General features: G+C 36.4%; 3 protein-coding genes across 7 annotated transcripts; 1 reads left to right on the forward strand and 2 right to left on the reverse strand.

The window, feature by feature from the left end:
- Positions 1–1,399: 1,399 nt before the first annotated feature.
- Positions 1,400–4,113, reverse strand: LOC18052045 (exosome complex component RRP42). 3 transcript variants are annotated; one of them, XM_006447712.2, is made up of 8 exons: positions 3,953–4,113; positions 3,623–3,756; positions 3,473–3,529; positions 3,305–3,397; positions 2,758–2,836; positions 2,484–2,608; positions 1,867–2,010; positions 1,400–1,790 (listed from the first exon to the last, which is right to left on the reverse strand). In XM_006447712.2, exons 2-8 carry the CDS (start codon positions 3,746–3,748, stop codon positions 1,551–1,553), a joined length of 864 nt encoding a protein of 287 aa, XP_006447775.1. In that variant the 5' UTR covers positions 3,749–3,756; positions 3,953–4,113; the 3' UTR covers positions 1,400–1,550. The 3 variants fall into 3 exon arrangements, with proteins under 3 accessions (XP_006447775.1, XP_024046993.1, XP_024046991.1); XM_024191225.1 differs by lacking the exon at positions 3,953–4,113 and adding an exon at positions 3,858–3,946; XM_024191223.1 differs by lacking the exon at positions 3,953–4,113 and adding an exon at positions 3,876–3,936.
- A 411-nt stretch (positions 4,114–4,524) lies between these two features.
- On the forward strand, positions 4,525–10,549 carry LOC18052046 (transcriptional adapter ADA2a). Of its 3 annotated transcripts, none has more exons than XM_024191326.1 (14): positions 4,525–4,599; positions 4,713–4,778; positions 5,475–5,530; positions 5,845–6,023; positions 6,261–6,326; positions 6,463–6,588; positions 6,682–6,757; positions 7,165–7,225; positions 7,317–7,372; positions 7,490–7,585; positions 7,953–8,184; positions 8,923–9,133; positions 9,561–9,860; positions 10,067–10,549. In XM_024191326.1, exons 2-14 carry the CDS (start codon positions 4,726–4,728, stop codon positions 10,256–10,258), a joined length of 1,704 nt encoding a protein of 567 aa, XP_024047094.1. In that variant the 5' UTR covers positions 4,525–4,599; positions 4,713–4,725; the 3' UTR covers positions 10,259–10,549. The 3 variants fall into 3 exon arrangements, with proteins under 3 accessions (XP_024047094.1, XP_006447776.1, XP_024047093.1); XM_006447713.2 differs by having other exon boundaries at positions 5,472–5,530; positions 10,067–10,548; XM_024191325.1 differs by lacking the exon at positions 4,525–4,599 and having other exon boundaries at positions 4,614–4,778; positions 5,472–5,530; positions 10,067–10,548.
- Positions 10,550–11,332: 783 nt separating this feature from the next.
- LOC18052047 (transcriptional regulator STERILE APETALA) lies at positions 11,333–15,617 on the reverse strand. The gene is made up of 2 exons (XM_006447714.1): positions 15,339–15,617; positions 11,333–12,469 (listed from the first exon to the last, which is right to left on the reverse strand). Exons 1-2 carry the CDS (start codon positions 15,615–15,617, stop codon positions 11,333–11,335), a joined length of 1,416 nt encoding a protein of 471 aa, XP_006447777.1.
- Positions 15,618–18,808: the final 3,191 nt, after the last annotated feature.

Consider the following 18,808-nt stretch of genomic DNA (forward strand, 5'->3'; position numbering starts at 1 on the left):
AGTCAACGAGTATACTTTGAGCATTAATTTCTCGTTCACTCAAATCTTTTTGAGTATATCAATATATCGTTTCAAAGTAATCACAGAGAAGAGTTTGAATCACTAATGATCTTTCATTTTTTTCAAAATATGTTCTGTTCAAAATTATGCTTAAAAATATCAACTCCCCATGCTATTGTCCAACATTTATGAGATAAATTTTTATGTATCAAGTTTAGGCAAAATATCACAACCGATTTCTAAAGTAAAGACTTAAAAAATTAAATAGGATTTCTGCTTTATATCCTAAGGTCATGTTTGGTTTGAAGAAAATGGAGGAGAGGAAAATAGTGGAATGGAGAGGAAAGGAGAAGAAAGGAATGGAGAAGAATAGTGAAATTAAATTTTGTTGTTTGGTTTGATATAAAATTTGATAAGGAAATGAATTATAATTTTATTTTTTAGACAAATTTATCATTTACCTTAAATATTAATCTATTTATATTAGTAATAAAAATATATATATATAAAATAAAATGGCGGTCCGGTGACTAGCGGCGGAAGTCCGGTGGAGGTTCGACGGTGGTCCGGCGACATTCTGGCAATGTCTGACGGTGATCCGGTGACATTCCGGCAGGTTTGACAGTGTTTCAACGGAGGCCCGACGATTTTTCCGACGAGAGCCAACGGTGGTCCGACAACATTCCGACGAAGTCCAACGATGGTCCGGCAGTGGTCCATTTATAATATTAAATTAATAAAATAAAATCATAAATAATATTTATTAATGGCATTAAATAAGTTAAAAAGATGCAGGGTAATTTTGAAAATTTTAGTTTCTAATATAAGAGGAATTTAAATTCTTCACTACTTAGTGTGGAATTTAAATTTTACATTATGATGGATATTAAATTCTAATGGAAATTAAATTCTTATACATTTTGTCAAACCAAACAATAAAAATAAAAAAGAAATTTAAATTACTTTCATCTCCTACATTTTCTCCTCCCAACCAAACACTACCTAAGTGCCGAGACAATTAAAAACTTAGCCCTTAGTATTTTCAAAGATTGTTATGTAATAAATGATATAACTTTATTAATTAGGGTACAATATACTTGATAATTTTTTTAGGTACTAGGACCAATGCTCTTGGCAGGGCTCTTTTGTCGAAAATTTAAGGATATCTTTTTTGTAGGAGGGTTAGATGCTCAATCAAATGCACATACCGGCAGTGGCGAAGTACCAAAGATAATTTATTTGACTTCTATGAAAAAATGAGAATTTTTTTGGCCTGGAGAAAGAATTATGAAGGGGCGGCATGAAATTCAGAGAAAAAAAAATGATCCGCCAAAGGCTTTGTTGTCTCAATACAAATCATGACAATAAAACTTTAAATTAAAAAGCTTACACGTTATCATCTCATAAACTTCAAAAAGCATGCTCTCACAAATGTGGTTAAAATATGTCAGTTGAGTTTCTGTTCCGATGAATTTCAAACTAGTATGCAAACAAAATTATAAGAGAAGAGGTCATGTTTACACCAACCAGTTTGGACATATCAGACTACATCATGATTCTTCTTCATCAGCTTCAGCAGCAGCAATCTCAGAGTCCAATTTGTCCATTAACTGCCTGCTTACGAAATTAGCAACGGATATCATGTCAAGAATGACACTTGGATCTAGGCCAACACCTCCACGTTTGATCATGCCACAAATGTGCCCTTGTCTATTGATGGAAATAGAAACTGCTGAGCTCATTTGGGATTCCTCTTCCAAGGTAGCATCTACAATATAGTGCTTTCCTACCTACAAAAGAGAAGGGCAAATATTATTGAAGGTTAAAATAGATTTACAAATTATGAACTATTAGAGGAAATGGTACCTTTGTTAATGTAGTAATGACAGGAACTCCAGATGTGTCGAACTGCAGAAATTCTTCATCACTTATATCCACCTCTGGTTGCTCATCACTTGCAGCCTCGGCTGCAACATGGACACTTGGGATGCCTGTATTGCTCAAAGCAGCCTTTGGAAAGAAATAGAGAATTGATAAATTAATATCATGTTTTCACACCAGGGAAATAACCACATCGTTGCTATAAGAAAGGTATCTCTACATGATTCGTTAAGAACATTGGTGATCAAACAACTTCTGTCGTTGTGGCAAAGAACATTTGAGCATACATGCATGAAATTGTTAAAAGCCTGTAGTTAACATAAAAGTGATAACCACTTAGGCTTCGGCACAAACTCAGCAGGCTTAGTCAACTAAGTGGAAGGATTCTAAATTTCAAGGAGAAAAGAGAGCGAGAGAGAAAGAAAGAGAGAGAAAGAGAAGAAGCAGCCCAAAAAACGGAGCAACTCAATGTCTGACCAATCAGAGGCTTAAAATGTTTAGAAGCAAGCAATCGGACATAGAGCATCAATAGCCAGGGCATTCCATTTTGGATATTTGCTTATATGAGATGACAAAGCTACTTGGTGTGACAACAAAAGTACCTTAATGGCAGCACCTAAAGCATCCAGAAGATTTCCATCAGAACTAATAACTAGGCCATCGATATAAAGATCCCAACAAACTTTTCCTTCCACAACTACTAGGGACGAGAGATCAATTCCAGCTCCTGAAAAAATTTAGGACAAAACCATAATAAATTGAAATAGCAAGACCAAAAATAACAGTACAACATTCAATACCAAGAAGTGTACCTATCGAAAGGCTAAAAAATGAGGTTTAGATTTTCAATGAAAAGAAAGCATTCACGAGTCAAACCTGCTCCGCTTTTACCACCCAAAAGGCAACGCTGAAGAGCACTTGAGAGCTCTGCAGACAGTTCTTCACCCCCTCTACCCTGTGTACAATGTACATAGAATTAACTAGCAGAAATAACAAGACAAGATAAAGGTATTGAGAAGATATAAAAACAAATCATAGCATCTAAAAAAGTTGTTAATCACTGTACAGATTAAAGTCGCATATGTGTGAGGAAAATCAACTTAGGGCTTAGACTTGCATCATAGAGCTATAAACACCATACTAAATGTCAAACTAAATAGACACAAGGAGTGCCAAGAATATAATCAACGTAAAGATTATATATCAAGAATGACGCCCTACACATTAGCATGGTCACAGAGAAAACTAATGGGCAATAACTCTTATCTCCAATGTTATTAATCATTCAACTTAATTATATCTCCAAACTGTTGCACAAAATAACCTGAGCTAGAGAATATCACCAACATTTACAACCTTGCAAATGACCATTATCAACAAAGTAGTATGATACTCAAAGAGGAGTAGAATCAAAGAGCACAACCTCAAATGTCGGCTCTGCAGTCGGGCTGCAATCAACGAATATAGCAACCTTTCCTTTGTCGGGTTGCATGGCACTTGGCCTTCCAAGTTCAGCCTGCATACAAACTCAATCAAACAAAACAATAACATACATATCACAAGAAGATTTCAACTCTAGACCATCACATACCTTCACACTAGCAATAACATCTGTTGACCCCATCCTGACTCTAGCTGAACCATTCGCCTGCCATGGAAACAAAATTAAATGTAAACGTTACATAATTAAAAAAAATGAGCAGAAGTAAAACAAGACTAATTTGCATTAACAAACTCTAACCTGAGGAATGACTCCGGTTTCAACATAAATGGGTCTGTAAGTATATCTTTTGCGACCATCAGAACGAAGGTCCTGAGCAATGCCACCTTTAATGAATTCTTTTTCTCCCTCAGAAAGTCCCACCATTGCTTCACCTGCATCAAGGTTGAATACAAATGCATAGATGATTAGCCCGAAACATTGATACCCGTGAATTAGAAATAGAAAAATAATTGGCAGCAAAGGTTAATTTCACTTGGGCAATTTCACAAACATATGGCCGGCATTAAGCGCAACAAACGAAATTGAGCAGAAAATAATCAAATTTTGAAGAAGGCCACGGCCATATACATTCACTTGTGAGATAAATTTGTTATGTACTCGTGCTTCTTCACTGAATCAGTGGTTATTGAAGGATATTCAAGCAATAGGTAAGCAGAAAAACGCTTTTTGAAAACCTAAGTTGTTTCAATTCGCGCTTTTTGCAAAAAAAGGAACACGTGTCCGACCACGGGTTTCAATTCGCGCTTTTTTATTTTGTAATAAAAAGAACACGTGTCCAACCGCGGGGAAATGAATAAAATTATTTTATTAGTCCCTACATTTGCTCAATACCACAAATAGATGTACCATTTTACAACAATGTTTTTACAAGTCCACGCCGTCATATCCCATTTCGAATTCGTTTATTTTTAATTACAGATACACCCTGGCATCGTGGACTCGTTTTGTTCGTGTGTTTGTTAGGAATATAGGGGTATTCCAGTCCAATCACTAATTTTTAACTAATTTTTCACTGGGTCTAACTCAACTACTCAAGGGACCACGTTTAGTGAAAAATATAATCTGTGATCTCACTTGTAATTTCTCTGAACTTCCGGCATCATTTGTTTACCCCACTTACTTTGCCTCAAGAGCCAAAACGCTTTCGCACAATTTTTTTTGGGTTTTTTTTTAACCTAAAATTTCGACGCCTAGCTGAGCTCGTTAGAGTTCAGGTTGGTGGAAGAATTTTTTTTTTTTGGTTTTAATGGAGCGTTAATCTATGTAAAAAATTTCATTTCTTCTTCATTTAATAAGCATTTGGCTGCGTTCTTGTTTCTGAGATCAGGTGATTTGGATCAATGGGTCGGTATCGGGCTGTTTCCCATGTTGCTGATGAGGATCACAGCCAAAAGTACGCAATACTCTTTTCATATGTCAATTTATTAAATTTTTTTGAAGTAATTTGCTGAGATTTCGAGCTAATTGATATCTGAGAATCCACCCCCCCCCCCCCAAAAAAAAAAAGCGATTTTGGGTTTTTTTTCTTTGGTTTAGTGCATTCTTTAAATCGATTTTGTAGATACAGTTTTGAAGATTTTATATGAGGTCTTAATTCCTTTTAATATTTTTTAACAATTTGATAAGTTTAGAGTGTATGTGATATGCTTGAGGAACAAATAGCTTTATAAACATGAATTTTCTCTACAAAGATGGGTGAGAGTAGTAGATTTAACATTCTAGATGTCCTATTTCTGTCATATTGTGGACGACCAATTTGTTGACATATATGTAGATTTGATATTGGTTAAGCTCATGAATACCCTTTTGTAGGATGTAGATATTGTTATCCTTGAGTGCGCAGAAAAGATGACAAGTTTCGGCTTCTGAGAATATCTGTAGCTATTTGATTCACAACTTCACATTCTTTTTGTGTGGTACAGAAGTTGAGAAATGCTTTGGTGCTGTGGTTTTCAATCACAAATGAAAGATATAAAAAGTTGTGCAATGGTGTATTAAAGTACTAAATTGGGAGTAGATTAATTCATTGTTTTACTTGTGATGTTTATCTTTGTGGCAGTCTTACAAATTCTATTTCTATTTTCAGTAGGTCCAAAAGGAAAAGGACCATATCCAGCTTAGAGAATGTAGAGACTGCATCAACAGGTACTCTGTCATCAGCATATAAATCATATGTTGGAATTATGCTTTCAGAATTCGATGTGGTCCAATTTCTCCCGTTTTACTAATTTGTAGTCTATTATTGTTCTAATATGCCATATTATATGATCTGCAGTTGTAGCTCAATTAGAATGAAAGGTTCAAAGTTAATAATATCCTCCATATAATAATGATTGTCTTCTTGAAGTTTTCAAATCATACTATATCCCGTAGCTGAAAGAATCAACTTAGCTTTGAATCTATATTTTTTTCCTGTTTTATTTTTCTCCACTAACTCTTTCACTGACAATGTGTCATAGGTCAACCATTGAGCGAAGGAAAAGGGGCATTATACCATTGTAATTATTGCAACAAAGATCTTTCTGGAATGGTTCGAATTAAGTGTGCTATGTGTTCGGATTTTGACCTATGCGTCGAGTGCTTTTCTGTTGGAGCTCAAATCTATCCGCATGAAAGCAATCATCCATATAGGGTTATGGTTAGTTGCATTAATTTTGTTATTCCTTCTATTGTAAGCCCATTATAATGATCTGATCTCATCAGTGGTTATTGACTCCTATATTATAGTTTCTTGTTTGAAGTTTCTGTACAATTTCCATTCTCCATGATTGTCGATATGTATTTTGGTTATATAAGATATCAGCAAAAATGGGAAATATTAAGTACTTCAAAGTAATTGCTTGTTTGATATGTTTACATAATTGCTTTCCAACAGGATAATTTGTCTTTTCCACTTATTTGTCCAGACTGGAATGCAGATGAAGAGATTTTACTTCTAGAGGTATTTCTATTTGTTTATAAATGAGTTAAACTTTTCTGATTATTCACTTAATATTTGGAGTAAATCCGCTGATAGTCCTTGTGAATTTGCATGTCATCTCATTTGATGGCTAGGGGTGATTGTGTCTTGTTTTTAGGGCATTGAGATGTATGGATTCGGAAATTGGGGTGAAGTTTCAGAACATGTCGGGACCAAGAGCAAGTCACAGTGTATTGACCATTATAATGCTATATACATGAATTCCCCATGCTTTCCTCTGCCGGTATGCAAGTATTACACTATAAATTTTGTCACACACACCTACATACCATAACAGTATTGTACTAATAATATTCCTGATGAATTGTTGGCGTAGGACTTGTCTCATGTAATGGGAAAGAACAGGGAAGAGCTCCTTGCTATGGCCAAGGAGCATCAACAAGTCAAGAAAGGTTAGTTCTCTACTGATTCCGTTCTTACCTTGAGGATAGAAGCTGAATGTTGTAGATTATATTAAAATGAGAATGTACATGGAGGTTAAATACCCAATATTTTGACAGCACCACTCTTGGGTAATTTTCTAGGTGGTTAATTTGCGTTTTTGTGGATTTTATTACTCTTGGCAGTTTCAGTTCAAGAATAGCCTCACATTCGCTTCTTGTGAATTGATCCTAATGCATAACTGTTTAAGTCTGTCAGTAGATTCTTTCCCGTTTCTATGAATATGGTTTACTTGCTTTTAATTACATTTGTTGGCATGAATGCTCTGCATGGAGCCATAAGATGCATATTATATATGTTTATGCGTGTGTGTGTGTATAGAGCCAGGATGCTTTATTTGACTTTTCTTTTGCCACAGAACTTCCCACCGTTGCTGAGCTGGCGCAGAAAGAAGATGCTCCCTTCTCTACAAGAATGAAGTAAAAATACCTTCTCTGTTTTACAATTGATATGTATCCACATCCACTTTCTGTTTCTGTTTTCTTATTTTTTTTGTATGTGCTTGATCAGGCCCGAGACAAGAAAAGAAGATACAACTCGTCAATCCTCATCTGGCTTAACTACTGGTATTACCATTATTGCTTATTAGAAAAATTTATCTATTGAACTTCTCTATTCATTTTTTATGGGTCCAAATATGCAATTGATAAATTATATTCAGTGACATATTTTCAACTTTTCAGTTGAGGTAAACTCCATTGATCCAAGCAATGGCAATGCATTCTCTTTTAAGAAGGCCTCAAACATGACACAAGTAAAGGAGAGTGTTAAAGTGGAAGGTATGCTCACATAATTTATATCTGTGTTGACAGTGTGACACTTCGTTGGGTACCTTTCAGTTCACTGTAATCATCTTAAATCTTATGTGTGACTGGCTTCAGTCATGGGAAGCATTGCTTACCTAGTTAGGCCAAACTAGGCTGAATTTATAATTTGCCTTGCCACAAAATCCGTTTTCAAGGCACGTTAACATGCGCAGAATCCACGATGACAATGCTTTTTATATTTTACTTAACATGGGATTCTGTTGGAAGCAAGGCCGTAAGGACTGAATAGATAATGTGTTTAGTCATCATACTGAATCGGTGAAGAAGTCATTTATATTTCGTATTCAGGGTAAGTGCCTGATGGTTTTCTATTGTGTAGTGCTTGCAGAACCTCAGTCAGACAGGAGCATTGGGGAGAAAAAACTTAGGACATCTGGGGATGAGAGGCCGTCTATGAAGGAGTTGAGTGGCTATAACTTCAAGAGACAAGAATTTGAGATTGAATACGATAATGATGCAGAGCATTTATTGGCAGATATGGAATTTAATAAAAATGATACTGATGCTGAGCGTGAATTGAAGCTGAGAGTACTGCGTATTTACGGAAAAAGGTACCTATGTACTCGCATGAATTTGCATGTTTTAGGAATAAGATACTGTGTCCAAGGCTTATGGACAGGTTTGTTACTCTTATCTTGAATTTCAGAAATAGAACAGTTGAGGAAAAGTGAAAATTTGTCATTTAGGTTCATTGGAAATGTATACGTCCTGGAATACAATGATGCGTTGAGTTGTGGATGGAAATCCATGCAGACGTTTGACACTCTAGTTGTATTTAGATGAAAATCAAAATGAATAGTGGAATCGAGTCACTAACTATTCATTTAAAAAGCATTATTTTATCCGTCATGGATTAAATTTCTGAGACCTACTTAGCTATATGAGGAAATTTCATTTATGTGAACTCAGTAATCCTAGTTTAAGTAAAGGTAGATGCTTCTTCTTCCCCCCCCCCCCCACAAAAAAAAGAAAAAAAGAACAGCATCAGATACACTTGAAGAGTAAGGCATCAATGCAAGGGTGTGCTCATATTTTCTCAGCCACATGTATATCTATGCTTTGTTATTATATTTTAAGTTACATGCCTGTACTCTCTTAAACTGTTAGTCCCTAAGAGGTGCTTACCACAGAATAGTTTTTAAGAATTCTTTTCTGTTCATTTATGGTAGCTTGACAAGTATGCAATAACATAACAGAGCTACTTTTACCTTTTTCTCTATGTTAATATGATATTCAATACTGTTCTCTTTGTCCATAACTATAATGCATTTGGACTTCTGACATGATAGGCTTGATGAGAGGAAACGCAGGAAGGACTTCATACTTGAAAGAAACTTGCTATTCCCTGATCCATTTGAGAGGAATCTCTCACCCGAAGAGAGGGAAATATATCAGCAATACAAGGTCTTCATGCGGTTCCACTCAAAAGAAGATCATGAGGAGTTGCTCAAGAGTGTTATTGAAGAACATCGGATTGTCAAAAGAATACAAGAACTTCAGGTTTGTTTGTACTTCACATTTACCGTGTAAGGGTGATTGTAGGCATAGAAAAACCTCTTCATGCCAGTATAGCTGATTGTCTGTACAGAATTAACGTCAGTTGGTATAGCTCAGTAGAAGGATCTAAAGTTGAATAGAAAATGATACTTATTAATATTTACTATTGAGGTCTCTTTATTTGATATCAAGTTGGACACAGGTTGATATGTCTATATCTTGATTATAGCCAATTGTTCTATTGGTTTTAATGGAAAAGCGATTTGCAACCCTAGTTCTTATGTTTGACATTAAGCCTTTCATTTTAATGCTTTAAATTATTCCCTGATTTTCATTTCACTAAAATGCACATCTACCGGCCTATGCATGTAGAATAATTATCCACTGAGTGAGCTGAGGTCTGTAATATTCGCAATAATATAATATGCAGGAAGCACAAGCTGCTGGTTGTCGTACATCCTCTGAGGCACATAGATTTCTAGAACAGAAGAGGAAGAAGGAAGCTGAGGAAAATGGCCAGAGAGTGAAGGAAAGTGGCCAGGCTGGTCCAAGTGGTAAAGTGTTGCAGAGGCCAAATAGTCTCAAAGAAGTTGAGGTCAGCCCTCGTGGAGTTGTGAGGGGTTCCACCAGTTTACAGCCATTTGGCAATGATTCATACTCAACTATTGCTAGCTCCCTGGAAGACTGGGACATCTCTGGGTTTGTGGGTGCCGATCTACTTTCTGAAACTGTGAGGACTCTGTTCCTTATGTCCTATGTCTTCATGGTCAAATAGTCAGTGAGTCAGTGAAATGCCCAGAAACATGCGGGACATCACACATTGTTTCTTAAAATATAGTCGTTGTATGAATGGATCAACTTCTGTGGAATCAGGTTTGTTCTGTGTTTTACAAAGCTTAAAATTTTGACTGAAGGATCTATTGATGTTCTATGCAGGAGAAACGACTCTGTGGTGAGATTAAGATACTACCGGCACACTATCTCAAAATGTTGGAGATCTTATCGGTAGAGATATACAAGGGCAACGTTAGCAAGAAATCGGATGCTCATAACCTGTTCAAGGTTGAACCAAATAAAGTTGATAGGGTATATGATATGCTTGTGAGAAAGGGAATTGCTCAAGCATGATCACACACATCCTAATTCCATCTCTCTTTCATTTTTCAAAATGCATGTACACCAAAGTTGTACAGTAAAATTTTTTTAAATTTTTTTTTATTTGGGTTCCTGAAGACTCAGATAAAATCTAGTCATAGTCATAGATTCGAAGTAGGTAGCGATAATTTATTAGTCACTTCAGCAACCTGTATTCAAAGAATCAAAATTAAGATTCTCTTTCTCAGCAATTCTTGCAGGTGCTGCATGCTTGTGGCTTTGGAGCTCAAGTTTCCCTTTACAGCTAAAACGTATTTAATTACACAGAGACAAGTACAGCGTGCGTAAGATACCAACAAAAACTTTTTATCAGGGCATGACGTAGTAAATAGTTACCGAGCTACTTCGGTCTCTTGATATTCTAACCACTTGCTAAAGGATCAGATCATTGCCAACAAAGCAATTTTTTTTGGTTTTTTAACGAACAAACTCATGCTTTTATTAATTGAAATATAATACGGTTTTTTAAGGTCCAATTTTTTGAGAAATGCATTTATTTTTTTATTAATTAAAAAAAAATACACATACATGCAATTTAAGTGAAAAATACTACGGTACCCACCATAGAACTGACCAACCACAAAACGGTTAGGCATTTGCGTACATTAAAAAAAAAAAAAAAAAAAAAGCGCAGCTCGAAGATAGAGAATCGATCTACGGAAGCTTTGGTCAAACGAGAAGAGGGCATAGGCGAGTGGGGAAGTAGTGTACAAAACAAAAACAAAAACAAAAATAGGGGAAGACGACTACTGTCAACGTGGGGCCATTGAGTTCAGTTGAGTTCAGATGTTGGTTCCAATTCAATGTTAAAGTCAAATTAACCATTTCAATAGCAACAAGTTTCAGTCCCCTAGAGAGTCAAAGTCAAAGTTACTTCACATTCACAATTGACAATTCCAAACCTAAGAAATCCCAAAAACAGCGTGTCTCTACTCTACCGCACACGCCCAGGCCCCCAAAACCTCCCATAATCTGATTCATTTTCAAGTACACACTTGACACATCCCTTTCTCTTGTCTCCGTTTGGCCGTTTCGCACTGAGATCTATTATGCCCCAAAATCCCACAAATGTATATTCGTCCCGCATGATGCTGCCACGTGCCTGTCATCACCCACAAACGCAATCACTTCCTCTCCTATTCTTTCCCTAAAACTATACATATACTCCCCTCCCTCCACTTCCCATACCCTTATGACTCCCTCAACGCACATCAGCGCGTACCCTTGATTCATGCAACCCATTACGTTCACATTCCTGTCAGCTCTCAAACTAAACCTACACACCTCCTCAAACGTGTCAACCCGGCGCACAATAGCCAGTCTGCGGTTTTGATTTTCCAACTCCCTATTCTCTACTACAATGTACGCCTCGGCGTTAACGTCAACCGAGGTCACATATATCCCTCTCCCGTACCCCCGCTCACCCAATACCATCCCTTGGTTTCTTAAATCGAATGTTATGACACGTGAGCTCGTGCACGCCACGGCAGACTCATGACTCGTCACCCTTACTCGCCCCACGAACTCGGTGAACTCGGTCAGCATTCGCCATCCCATCACAGTGTTATGGTCTGTCAAGTCCCCCCCAACGAACACTTCTTCCGCTTGACGGTCCCAGATGTGGAAGGCCCGCCCCGCTAGCCCCGCGTAGAGGCCTACCCAGTACCGTGAGCAGCCAGTAAAGTCGATCAAAACGCCGTCGTCCATCACGCTACCAAAGTGGGCCGTACGAGTTTCATTCGCCACGTCATCAATGACGGCCACGTGGATGTCCCCATCCAACGTGGCGAAAATGAGTTGGGAGGCCGTTAATATTATGCCCGATACTGCACGTGAGAACTGGCCGAGGCGATCGCTGTGTTGGGGCCGGAAGGTCCTGATGTGGAGGCGGGTGGTGAGGTCGAAGAGGCGGACGGCGCCGTCGGCGAAGCCGCAGGCGAGGTAGAGGTCGGACAGAGTGAGGCAGCGACACGTCAGACCGTCGGGGTTGTCCACGTCAGAGGGGTCGAAATAGAGATTGAAGTGGGTGTATCTACGCGTTCGGAAATTCTGGGCCGTTCGGTGGCGATAGATGTACTCGTCTCGCCACGTGGCGTGCAGGAGGTTAGTCCGGCCCCAAATTCGTCGAGTGAGACGGTGCCAGAGAAGATCAGAGCGTGAAACTGCTCGCCACGTGGAACAAACCTGCATGCAAACAAAACGCCACATACACACCCATGAGATTGTTCATGCATGCACGTAACTGTGGAATTCGATAAGTAAAAATGTTATTTTTTTTCGTGTGAAGACTTCGGAGTCCCTATTATTATACAATTTCTCATATAAGGCCATAGTTAATCCATATAATCAGATAGGTCCCTAAACTTGGTCTTCGATCTTGAAATCATGGGGTTGGTAAAAAGAAAAGATATGCAAATATTATATGGGTACCGACTGTACAGTAAGCATCTATTTGGCACAATCTCTTCGTTTTATTGTTAATAATTTCTCAAATGCGCATTTCCATTTTTTTTTTTTTGGTTAGACCCATTTCCATTTGCTTCCTAGCTAGCTAGCAATTAAATATTTGCAAATGGTAAAACTAAAAACTAAATATAGTGAACAATGTTTTGTCACTGCAATATTACAGTTACTAAATGGAGTCCGACATGAGAGTATTAAGGGAAGAAAGCAGATGTATGCCGTAGCCCATGAATCTAAAGATCTATGAGAATAGTCCACGTGACTATGTGAGTAAAGGCTTGTAAAATAAAATTAAATTAAATGTTTGAAAAATTCAAAACTTGAAGGTAGAGCCTGGAGCCATTGCCAGGGAGGCAGGAGAGACTAGGGACTAGAGAGCAGAGTAGAGGTAGTAGGCGTGTAAGACAAAGACAGTACTGAGAAAAGAGAAAGATGTGTATGCTTTTGGATGTCGTCAGAGGAAAGAGCTCAGTTGAGTCAGTCAGTCAGAAAGGAAATAAAGAAGAAGAGAGATGATGATGATATTGATACATCGAAGTAGATGGAATTGATGCAGACTTGTCTCTGTCTTGTAGCAGCACCTATAGACTTGTTGTACTAGTACAAGCAGCAGTGACTTGGTTGGTACAAATTAATAATCACACCCCCACCCCACCCCACCCCACCCCACCCTCTCGTCATTGACTCGATTCATAAATCCTACCATCAGGGAGAAAGCTTATATATAGCTTGGGACTGTGACAGCTCCTTCATTTGTTTTTGTTCATCAATTCATGTTATTAAAAGGGATTCATATAAAAGGTACACATTCAAGTACAAAGAAAATGTGTTGTGATGAAACTTGAAAGTGGAGAGGAGATTTGTTTCATCTTGTTCGATGAGAGGAATCTAGAAAAGAGGACAAAAAGATTATATAGCTTATTATCTGTGGTCCATGCTCTCTAGAGTTGTTATCATGGAAAGCTAAAGCTTATTATATATATATAGAACATAGGATACATAAAACATACAAGCGTGTTTTTTTTTTTTTTTTAAATCTCTCTTTCATTTCCAAGAAAGGCTTGGCAAAGGTCTGTCTCGTTAAAAGCAAAGAATCTATCACCCAACTTGCCTTTTTTCTGCCTTTCTTTGACTCTCATTTCTTATGGCTTCCACTTCCAACATCCCTCATTCCCTCTGGCTTTGCTTTTGCTCTGTATTTGCTTCCCCATAACCCCCCACGCCCTTACGCCCTTGCTATGTTGGTTTTTGTTTTTCTAAAATATTTTATTACAAGTGTATGCAACGAACAAACTAAAAGAGAACAAAACAGAAGTCACCAAGGGGTGCTGGTTCTGGCCCCTGGCTTTAATTATGCGATCAGAATGAGAAGATTAGATGACATTATCTCTGAGGTGACATGGGAGACAGGAGCTTACTGTGCCAGCATTGGGCTCCATGTGCTTTTTGGTTATGCACATGCTGGCTTTTGACTCAAGATGCATGAAGAGAAGAATTGGGACCTAAAGAAAGCTAGGTGGGCTTTTAACAAGTTAAAAATGCAAGGTTGCAAAAGTAGTACTGTGTTCTATGCCTTATGCCCAGCAGTTAACCAGAAACATAAATACTAAAAATTTCATTCGAAGAAGAATTCTAAAATTAAAGGCATCATTTATTGCATGACAAAGAAGCATGAAGCAATGCAGGCTTGTACTTTTAAAGAGCACCCTGAGCTAATCTACAGAACAGATGATATAAGGCAAAAGTTCCTACATCTATTTATTGTTAACATATATAGAAAAGTTATAGGCTAACAAGAACTGAGTCTGAATATTTCCTTCAATTATGCTGTATCCTACATGCTTGCTTGCCAAAAGAGCTCAAATAAAGTAGGTTTCAAGGTCTCACTATCTGCATTTTAGTGTAAGAAAAGCATTCAAATGGATTATATCTAGCTAGATTGCTAGGAAAGTTCAGTCAAAAAGTTATGGGATTTCTATTTTTTAAAGCTTGAAAAAGATCATGCCAAGAAAGGGAAAAAATTCAAAAATAATAGTAAAAAGAAATTTAAATACAAAAAAGAGCCCTTTTCTTCAAGATTTCAAAAGGGGTCCAAAAATAGACATTTCTAAAGTAATAAAAAGGAGACTCAAGGAACTAACATTGCCCAAATGAAAACTACTCAAACCTGAAAGGGACATAAATTTTGTTAGAAACGGACCCATTTATCAAAAAGCGGTGAAGCCTTTGCAAGGAACAAAATTTTCTCCTTGGATGCTTATGTAAATCGAAAATATTATACACGTACAAGAAACCAGCATCCGTTCAACTCGTTTCCAGTGATTTGAATTTTGTCAAATAGAGGAAAAAACAAAAAATAAAATAAAATCAATATTTAAATTTTGGAATTTATTATGTTTGAGTACACTGCAAAGTCCAAAACAACTTGTTGACTAAAGCAGGATTTAATTTGTCCATTTCTTTGAATAATATCTTTCTAATTTCATTAACAAAATCATCGCTAATATAACCTTATTTCAAGGCAACAAACAAATTAAAGTTTTAACCATCAAAAAATTTTACTAGGGCAAGAACATATAACATAACATACCTGAAACACATTGGCCAGGGCAGCGGCGGCAGCAAGGCGGCCGACAGAGCGAGAAGCCTCAATGGCGACTTGGGCAGCAAGGGCCTCAACGAAAGGTTCAGGCCACACTTCATTAACGGCACGTCGCCTTTGCCTTGAAGATGATGGCCCCTCAAAATCACCTCCTCTTCTTGCACCATAATGACCACCAACACCACCACTGCCATTGCCATTGCCATTGCCATCTTCTGAAGATGATGAAGAAGATGAAGAAGATGAAGAAGATGAAGAAGATGACATGAGTTATAAAAAGAAGAAGAGAAATGGGGGGCTACGAAGGAACAACGACAAAAAGTTGTAGATAAAGACACCAAGCGAGGGACCCAAAAGATGTGTCTCTCTGGGTTTCTTGGAGATATATATCGACAATGAAAAACTTTAATTAATGTGTTATGACAATTATATTATTCATTTATTTTTCGTTATAGAGTTTTTCTTCTTTTCTTTTCTTTTCTTTTCTTTTTTTCTCTCTCTCTCTTCAAGGGAGGGTTCTGTTTTTCTTCATTTTTATTTTTTCCCGCCCTGCAAAGACGGCGGGGAGAGTTAGTTTCAGGTTCCATGTGGAGAACCGCTGAGTTTTTCGTTTGTGCATAGTGTTCTTTCAGGTTCTTTTGAACGAGTTTCTCTCTCTGGTCCAACTTTCAGTCTCCTAATATCGTCTTGATTATATTTTAAAAGAAATATTGAAGACAAGATTCAAGAATAGCGCTTAAAGAAAAAGGCATTAAAAGTTGTTTATCACTTTTGTGGGTTATCATTATTATATTGTGAATACAATATACAATTTTAAACATTCAATGAGATGGTGGCTGGCTCGGTTGAAACGGTAACAAATGTTTTCATTTTATTTATTTGTAATTTAACTTGGATATGTTTCAGGTGCACAAGTAATTGTGGGTAACGGGCCATGTGTCAGGATTTGATTGACCGGATTGTGAGACGCCAGCTAATGAAATTGTGACGCTTGGCACAATTGTATGAAGGATAAAAAAATCAATGCATTGACATATAGGGACGTGATGCCACCTCACCAAACATACATGCAAATCGAGCTCTAACAAGAGTACTCCTCGGCTCTTTTATAACATCCTTCACCTTCGTTTTGGCTCTCTCAACTTGTACAGTGACAGATGCTTTTAGTTATTGGGTACGTTTAAATTGGTTAAAATGAGAAACCAAACTTCTCATAATATGCATATACATACATTAAGCATATAAAGGTAATCCTATAGTGATACAAGATAATTTTCTAATACGAATGCACCAAACTTTAATGCACAAATTTTGGCATCAATTCATGAAGAAAGTTTTAGGCGTACGACAACATTATGGTAGTATGTAATATGATGATGATAGTATAATGATGTGATGGTGTTGGAATTCTCCGGTTCATGTAGTTCTTCTATCTCTCACATAAACAAGTTTTAATACCCATAATTTGCAAAAGCCAATGATATGACGCTACTTTTTTATTTGCTCTAAATTCGGTATCTTAATGTTGCAGGAAAATATTGGCAGTTTGAGATTTTGTTCTCATGGTAATGGACCAGAAGATGTTGAATAAAACAAGCGTGAATGTGGTGTCCCTCATGTTTTGTGCGCAAAAGAGAGTGCATATGATTTGTGATGATTGTCAACAATGGTCAATTTATTTTGTTGTTTCAAATCTAAATATAGAAAAAAAAGTAATGCCGGTTTTGAATTTGATCAATAATACTTAAAAAATACCAACAAAGCCCAATCCTGCGGAGGAAATCAAGTGAACTTCTAATGATTTGCCACTTTCATGACCAAACCTAAAAGGAGCCATACATTAGCTTCTCAGCTAAGATAAAAATTTCAGTATACATGCAATTGGATAATCGTCGTTTACAATTAATTTAACTTATTTGGTCGGTGACCTACTTGGGAAAGGGGCTCAGTCAAAGAAAGTTCCATAATCTTTTTGCCTTTTTAGATAAATAACTCATAATTTTCTTTGAACATTCAAATTCAATTGACCTCCCAACCTCCATAATCATTTTATATTACTAAAATTATTTTTGTATAAGATTTTTTTATTAATTTATGTACTCAAAACAGTTTAATCTATTTTAGATATTTTTTTTCCCCTCAAATAAGAGTTGGGTCTGTTAAATTTATTGTATTGATCAGGATATGTGTACTTTTATTTATTTATTTATTTAATAAAAAAAACATGTGAATGTATTTCAAAGCAGGTAAAAAAGATGACTCTGAATCTGACTGGTATAGCATGCTCTTGTCTAATCAGCTATTCTCAAAAATATATATAATAATAGGAGTGGAATAAATATTGGTTGGATTTGTTTTGTTTGTAGTGGGTGTGAAATGTGAAATATGTTAACAAGAAAGGGGTGCAAATCTTCACTTTTGAAAGTACAAGTACAACTTCCCCCAGTTCCATCCAAACACTGTACAGTCTGCTACAACCATGACAATTTTTACAGCTTTTTTTGGGTCCTACCACCACCTAAAGCTTGAAAGCTGCAACCAGTCATAAATAAAATTCAACTAGATAAGTCTTCTTTTCATACCTCTGCAATTAAATTAAGAGCAAATTTTAATTTATCTCCATATTTTTAATTTATCTTCTAAAATTTTAAAAATATTAATTTATTTTTATTTAAAAAAGTAAAAAGAGGTTTTTTTTTTAGGAGATAAAAAGAGGTATTAATGATTCTTTTATCTTCTTAACGATTATTAAAAATAAATTAATGCTTTTAAAATCTTTCGTATTAAATTAAAAATTACCATTCTGGATGGAGGTGAATCAAAATTTATCTTTAAATTAATTTGCCCCATTTCTCTGTTGAGATTTGAGCAATTGCAACCTGTCAACTTTTGATATTATATATTAGTAATTTAATTTCACATTCTATATTACTAGTATCTTTGTGATCAATGCGTGCATTTATTTGGATATAAATAAATAGTAACTTTTATTACACAGGTTTCTGCTATTATTATTATTGTTACTATTCTATTCCATGTATTGTTAGGTTTGCGTTTTGGTTTGTTTATTTTTTATAAGGGTATAAGATTCATTACGTTCCCTAACTTAGTGTCATTTTCTTTTTTTCTTTAATAAAATCCTTTTGCATACCATTGAGGTTTACCTAAAATAAAAATAAATTAATAATCACTTTTTAGTGTAAAAGTTCATAAATTATAGAATTCAAATGTTATGCTATACAGTAGTATTTAGTTGCCGAAATAGCAACATATATAGTGGTTGAATCGGGCCTTGAGTCGAAGAGGACTATAATAGAGAAACTATAAATTTGAATATGCGGTAGCATAAATTCTCTAAAATTGACAAGGACAGCAGTGGAGAAGGCCATAATGAAGAAATCATAAACTTTAGTTGGTAGGTGTGTGTGTGTGGTTAGTGTACGAGAGAGGGACAGAGT

The sequence above is a fragment of the Citrus clementina genome, unplaced genomic scaffold (assembly GCF_000493195.1).
Source record: "Citrus clementina cultivar Clemenules unplaced genomic scaffold, Citrus_clementina_v1.0 scaffold_2, whole genome shotgun sequence".
Classification (NCBI taxonomy): Eukaryota; Viridiplantae; Streptophyta; class Magnoliopsida; order Sapindales; family Rutaceae; genus Citrus; species Citrus x clementina.

Excerpts from the sequence above, each read along its gene's own strand:
- LOC18052046 (XM_006447713.2), top strand. The coding sequence starts at position 4,726 with ATGGGTCGGTATCGGGCTGTTTCCCATGTTGCTGATGAGGATCACAGC. Across the intron at positions 6,327-6,462 it reads AAGAGATTTTACTTCTAGAG|GGCATTGAGATGTATGGATT; the intron begins GTATTTCTATTT and ends TCTTGTTTTTAG. Across the intron at positions 9,861-10,066 it reads CCGATCTACTTTCTGAAACT|GAGAAACGACTCTGTGGTGA; the intron begins GTGAGGACTCTG and ends TGTTCTATGCAG.
- LOC18052047 (XM_006447714.1), bottom strand. The coding sequence starts at position 15,617 with ATGTCATCTTCTTCATCTTCTTCATCTTCTTCATCTTCTTCATCATCT. Across the intron at positions 12,470-15,338 it reads CCCTGGCCAATGTGTTTCAG|GTTTGTTCCACGTGGCGAGC; the intron begins GTATGTTATGTT and ends GTTTGCATGCAG.
- LOC18052045 (XM_024191223.1), bottom strand. Across the intron at positions 3,530-3,622 it reads AAACCGGAGTCATTCCTCAG|GCGAATGGTTCAGCTAGAGT; the intron begins GTTAGAGTTTGT and ends TTTCCATGGCAG. Across the intron at positions 2,609-2,757 it reads GGGTGGTAAAAGCGGAGCAG|GAGCTGGAATTGATCTCTCG; the intron begins GTTTGACTCGTG and ends AAATTTTTTCAG.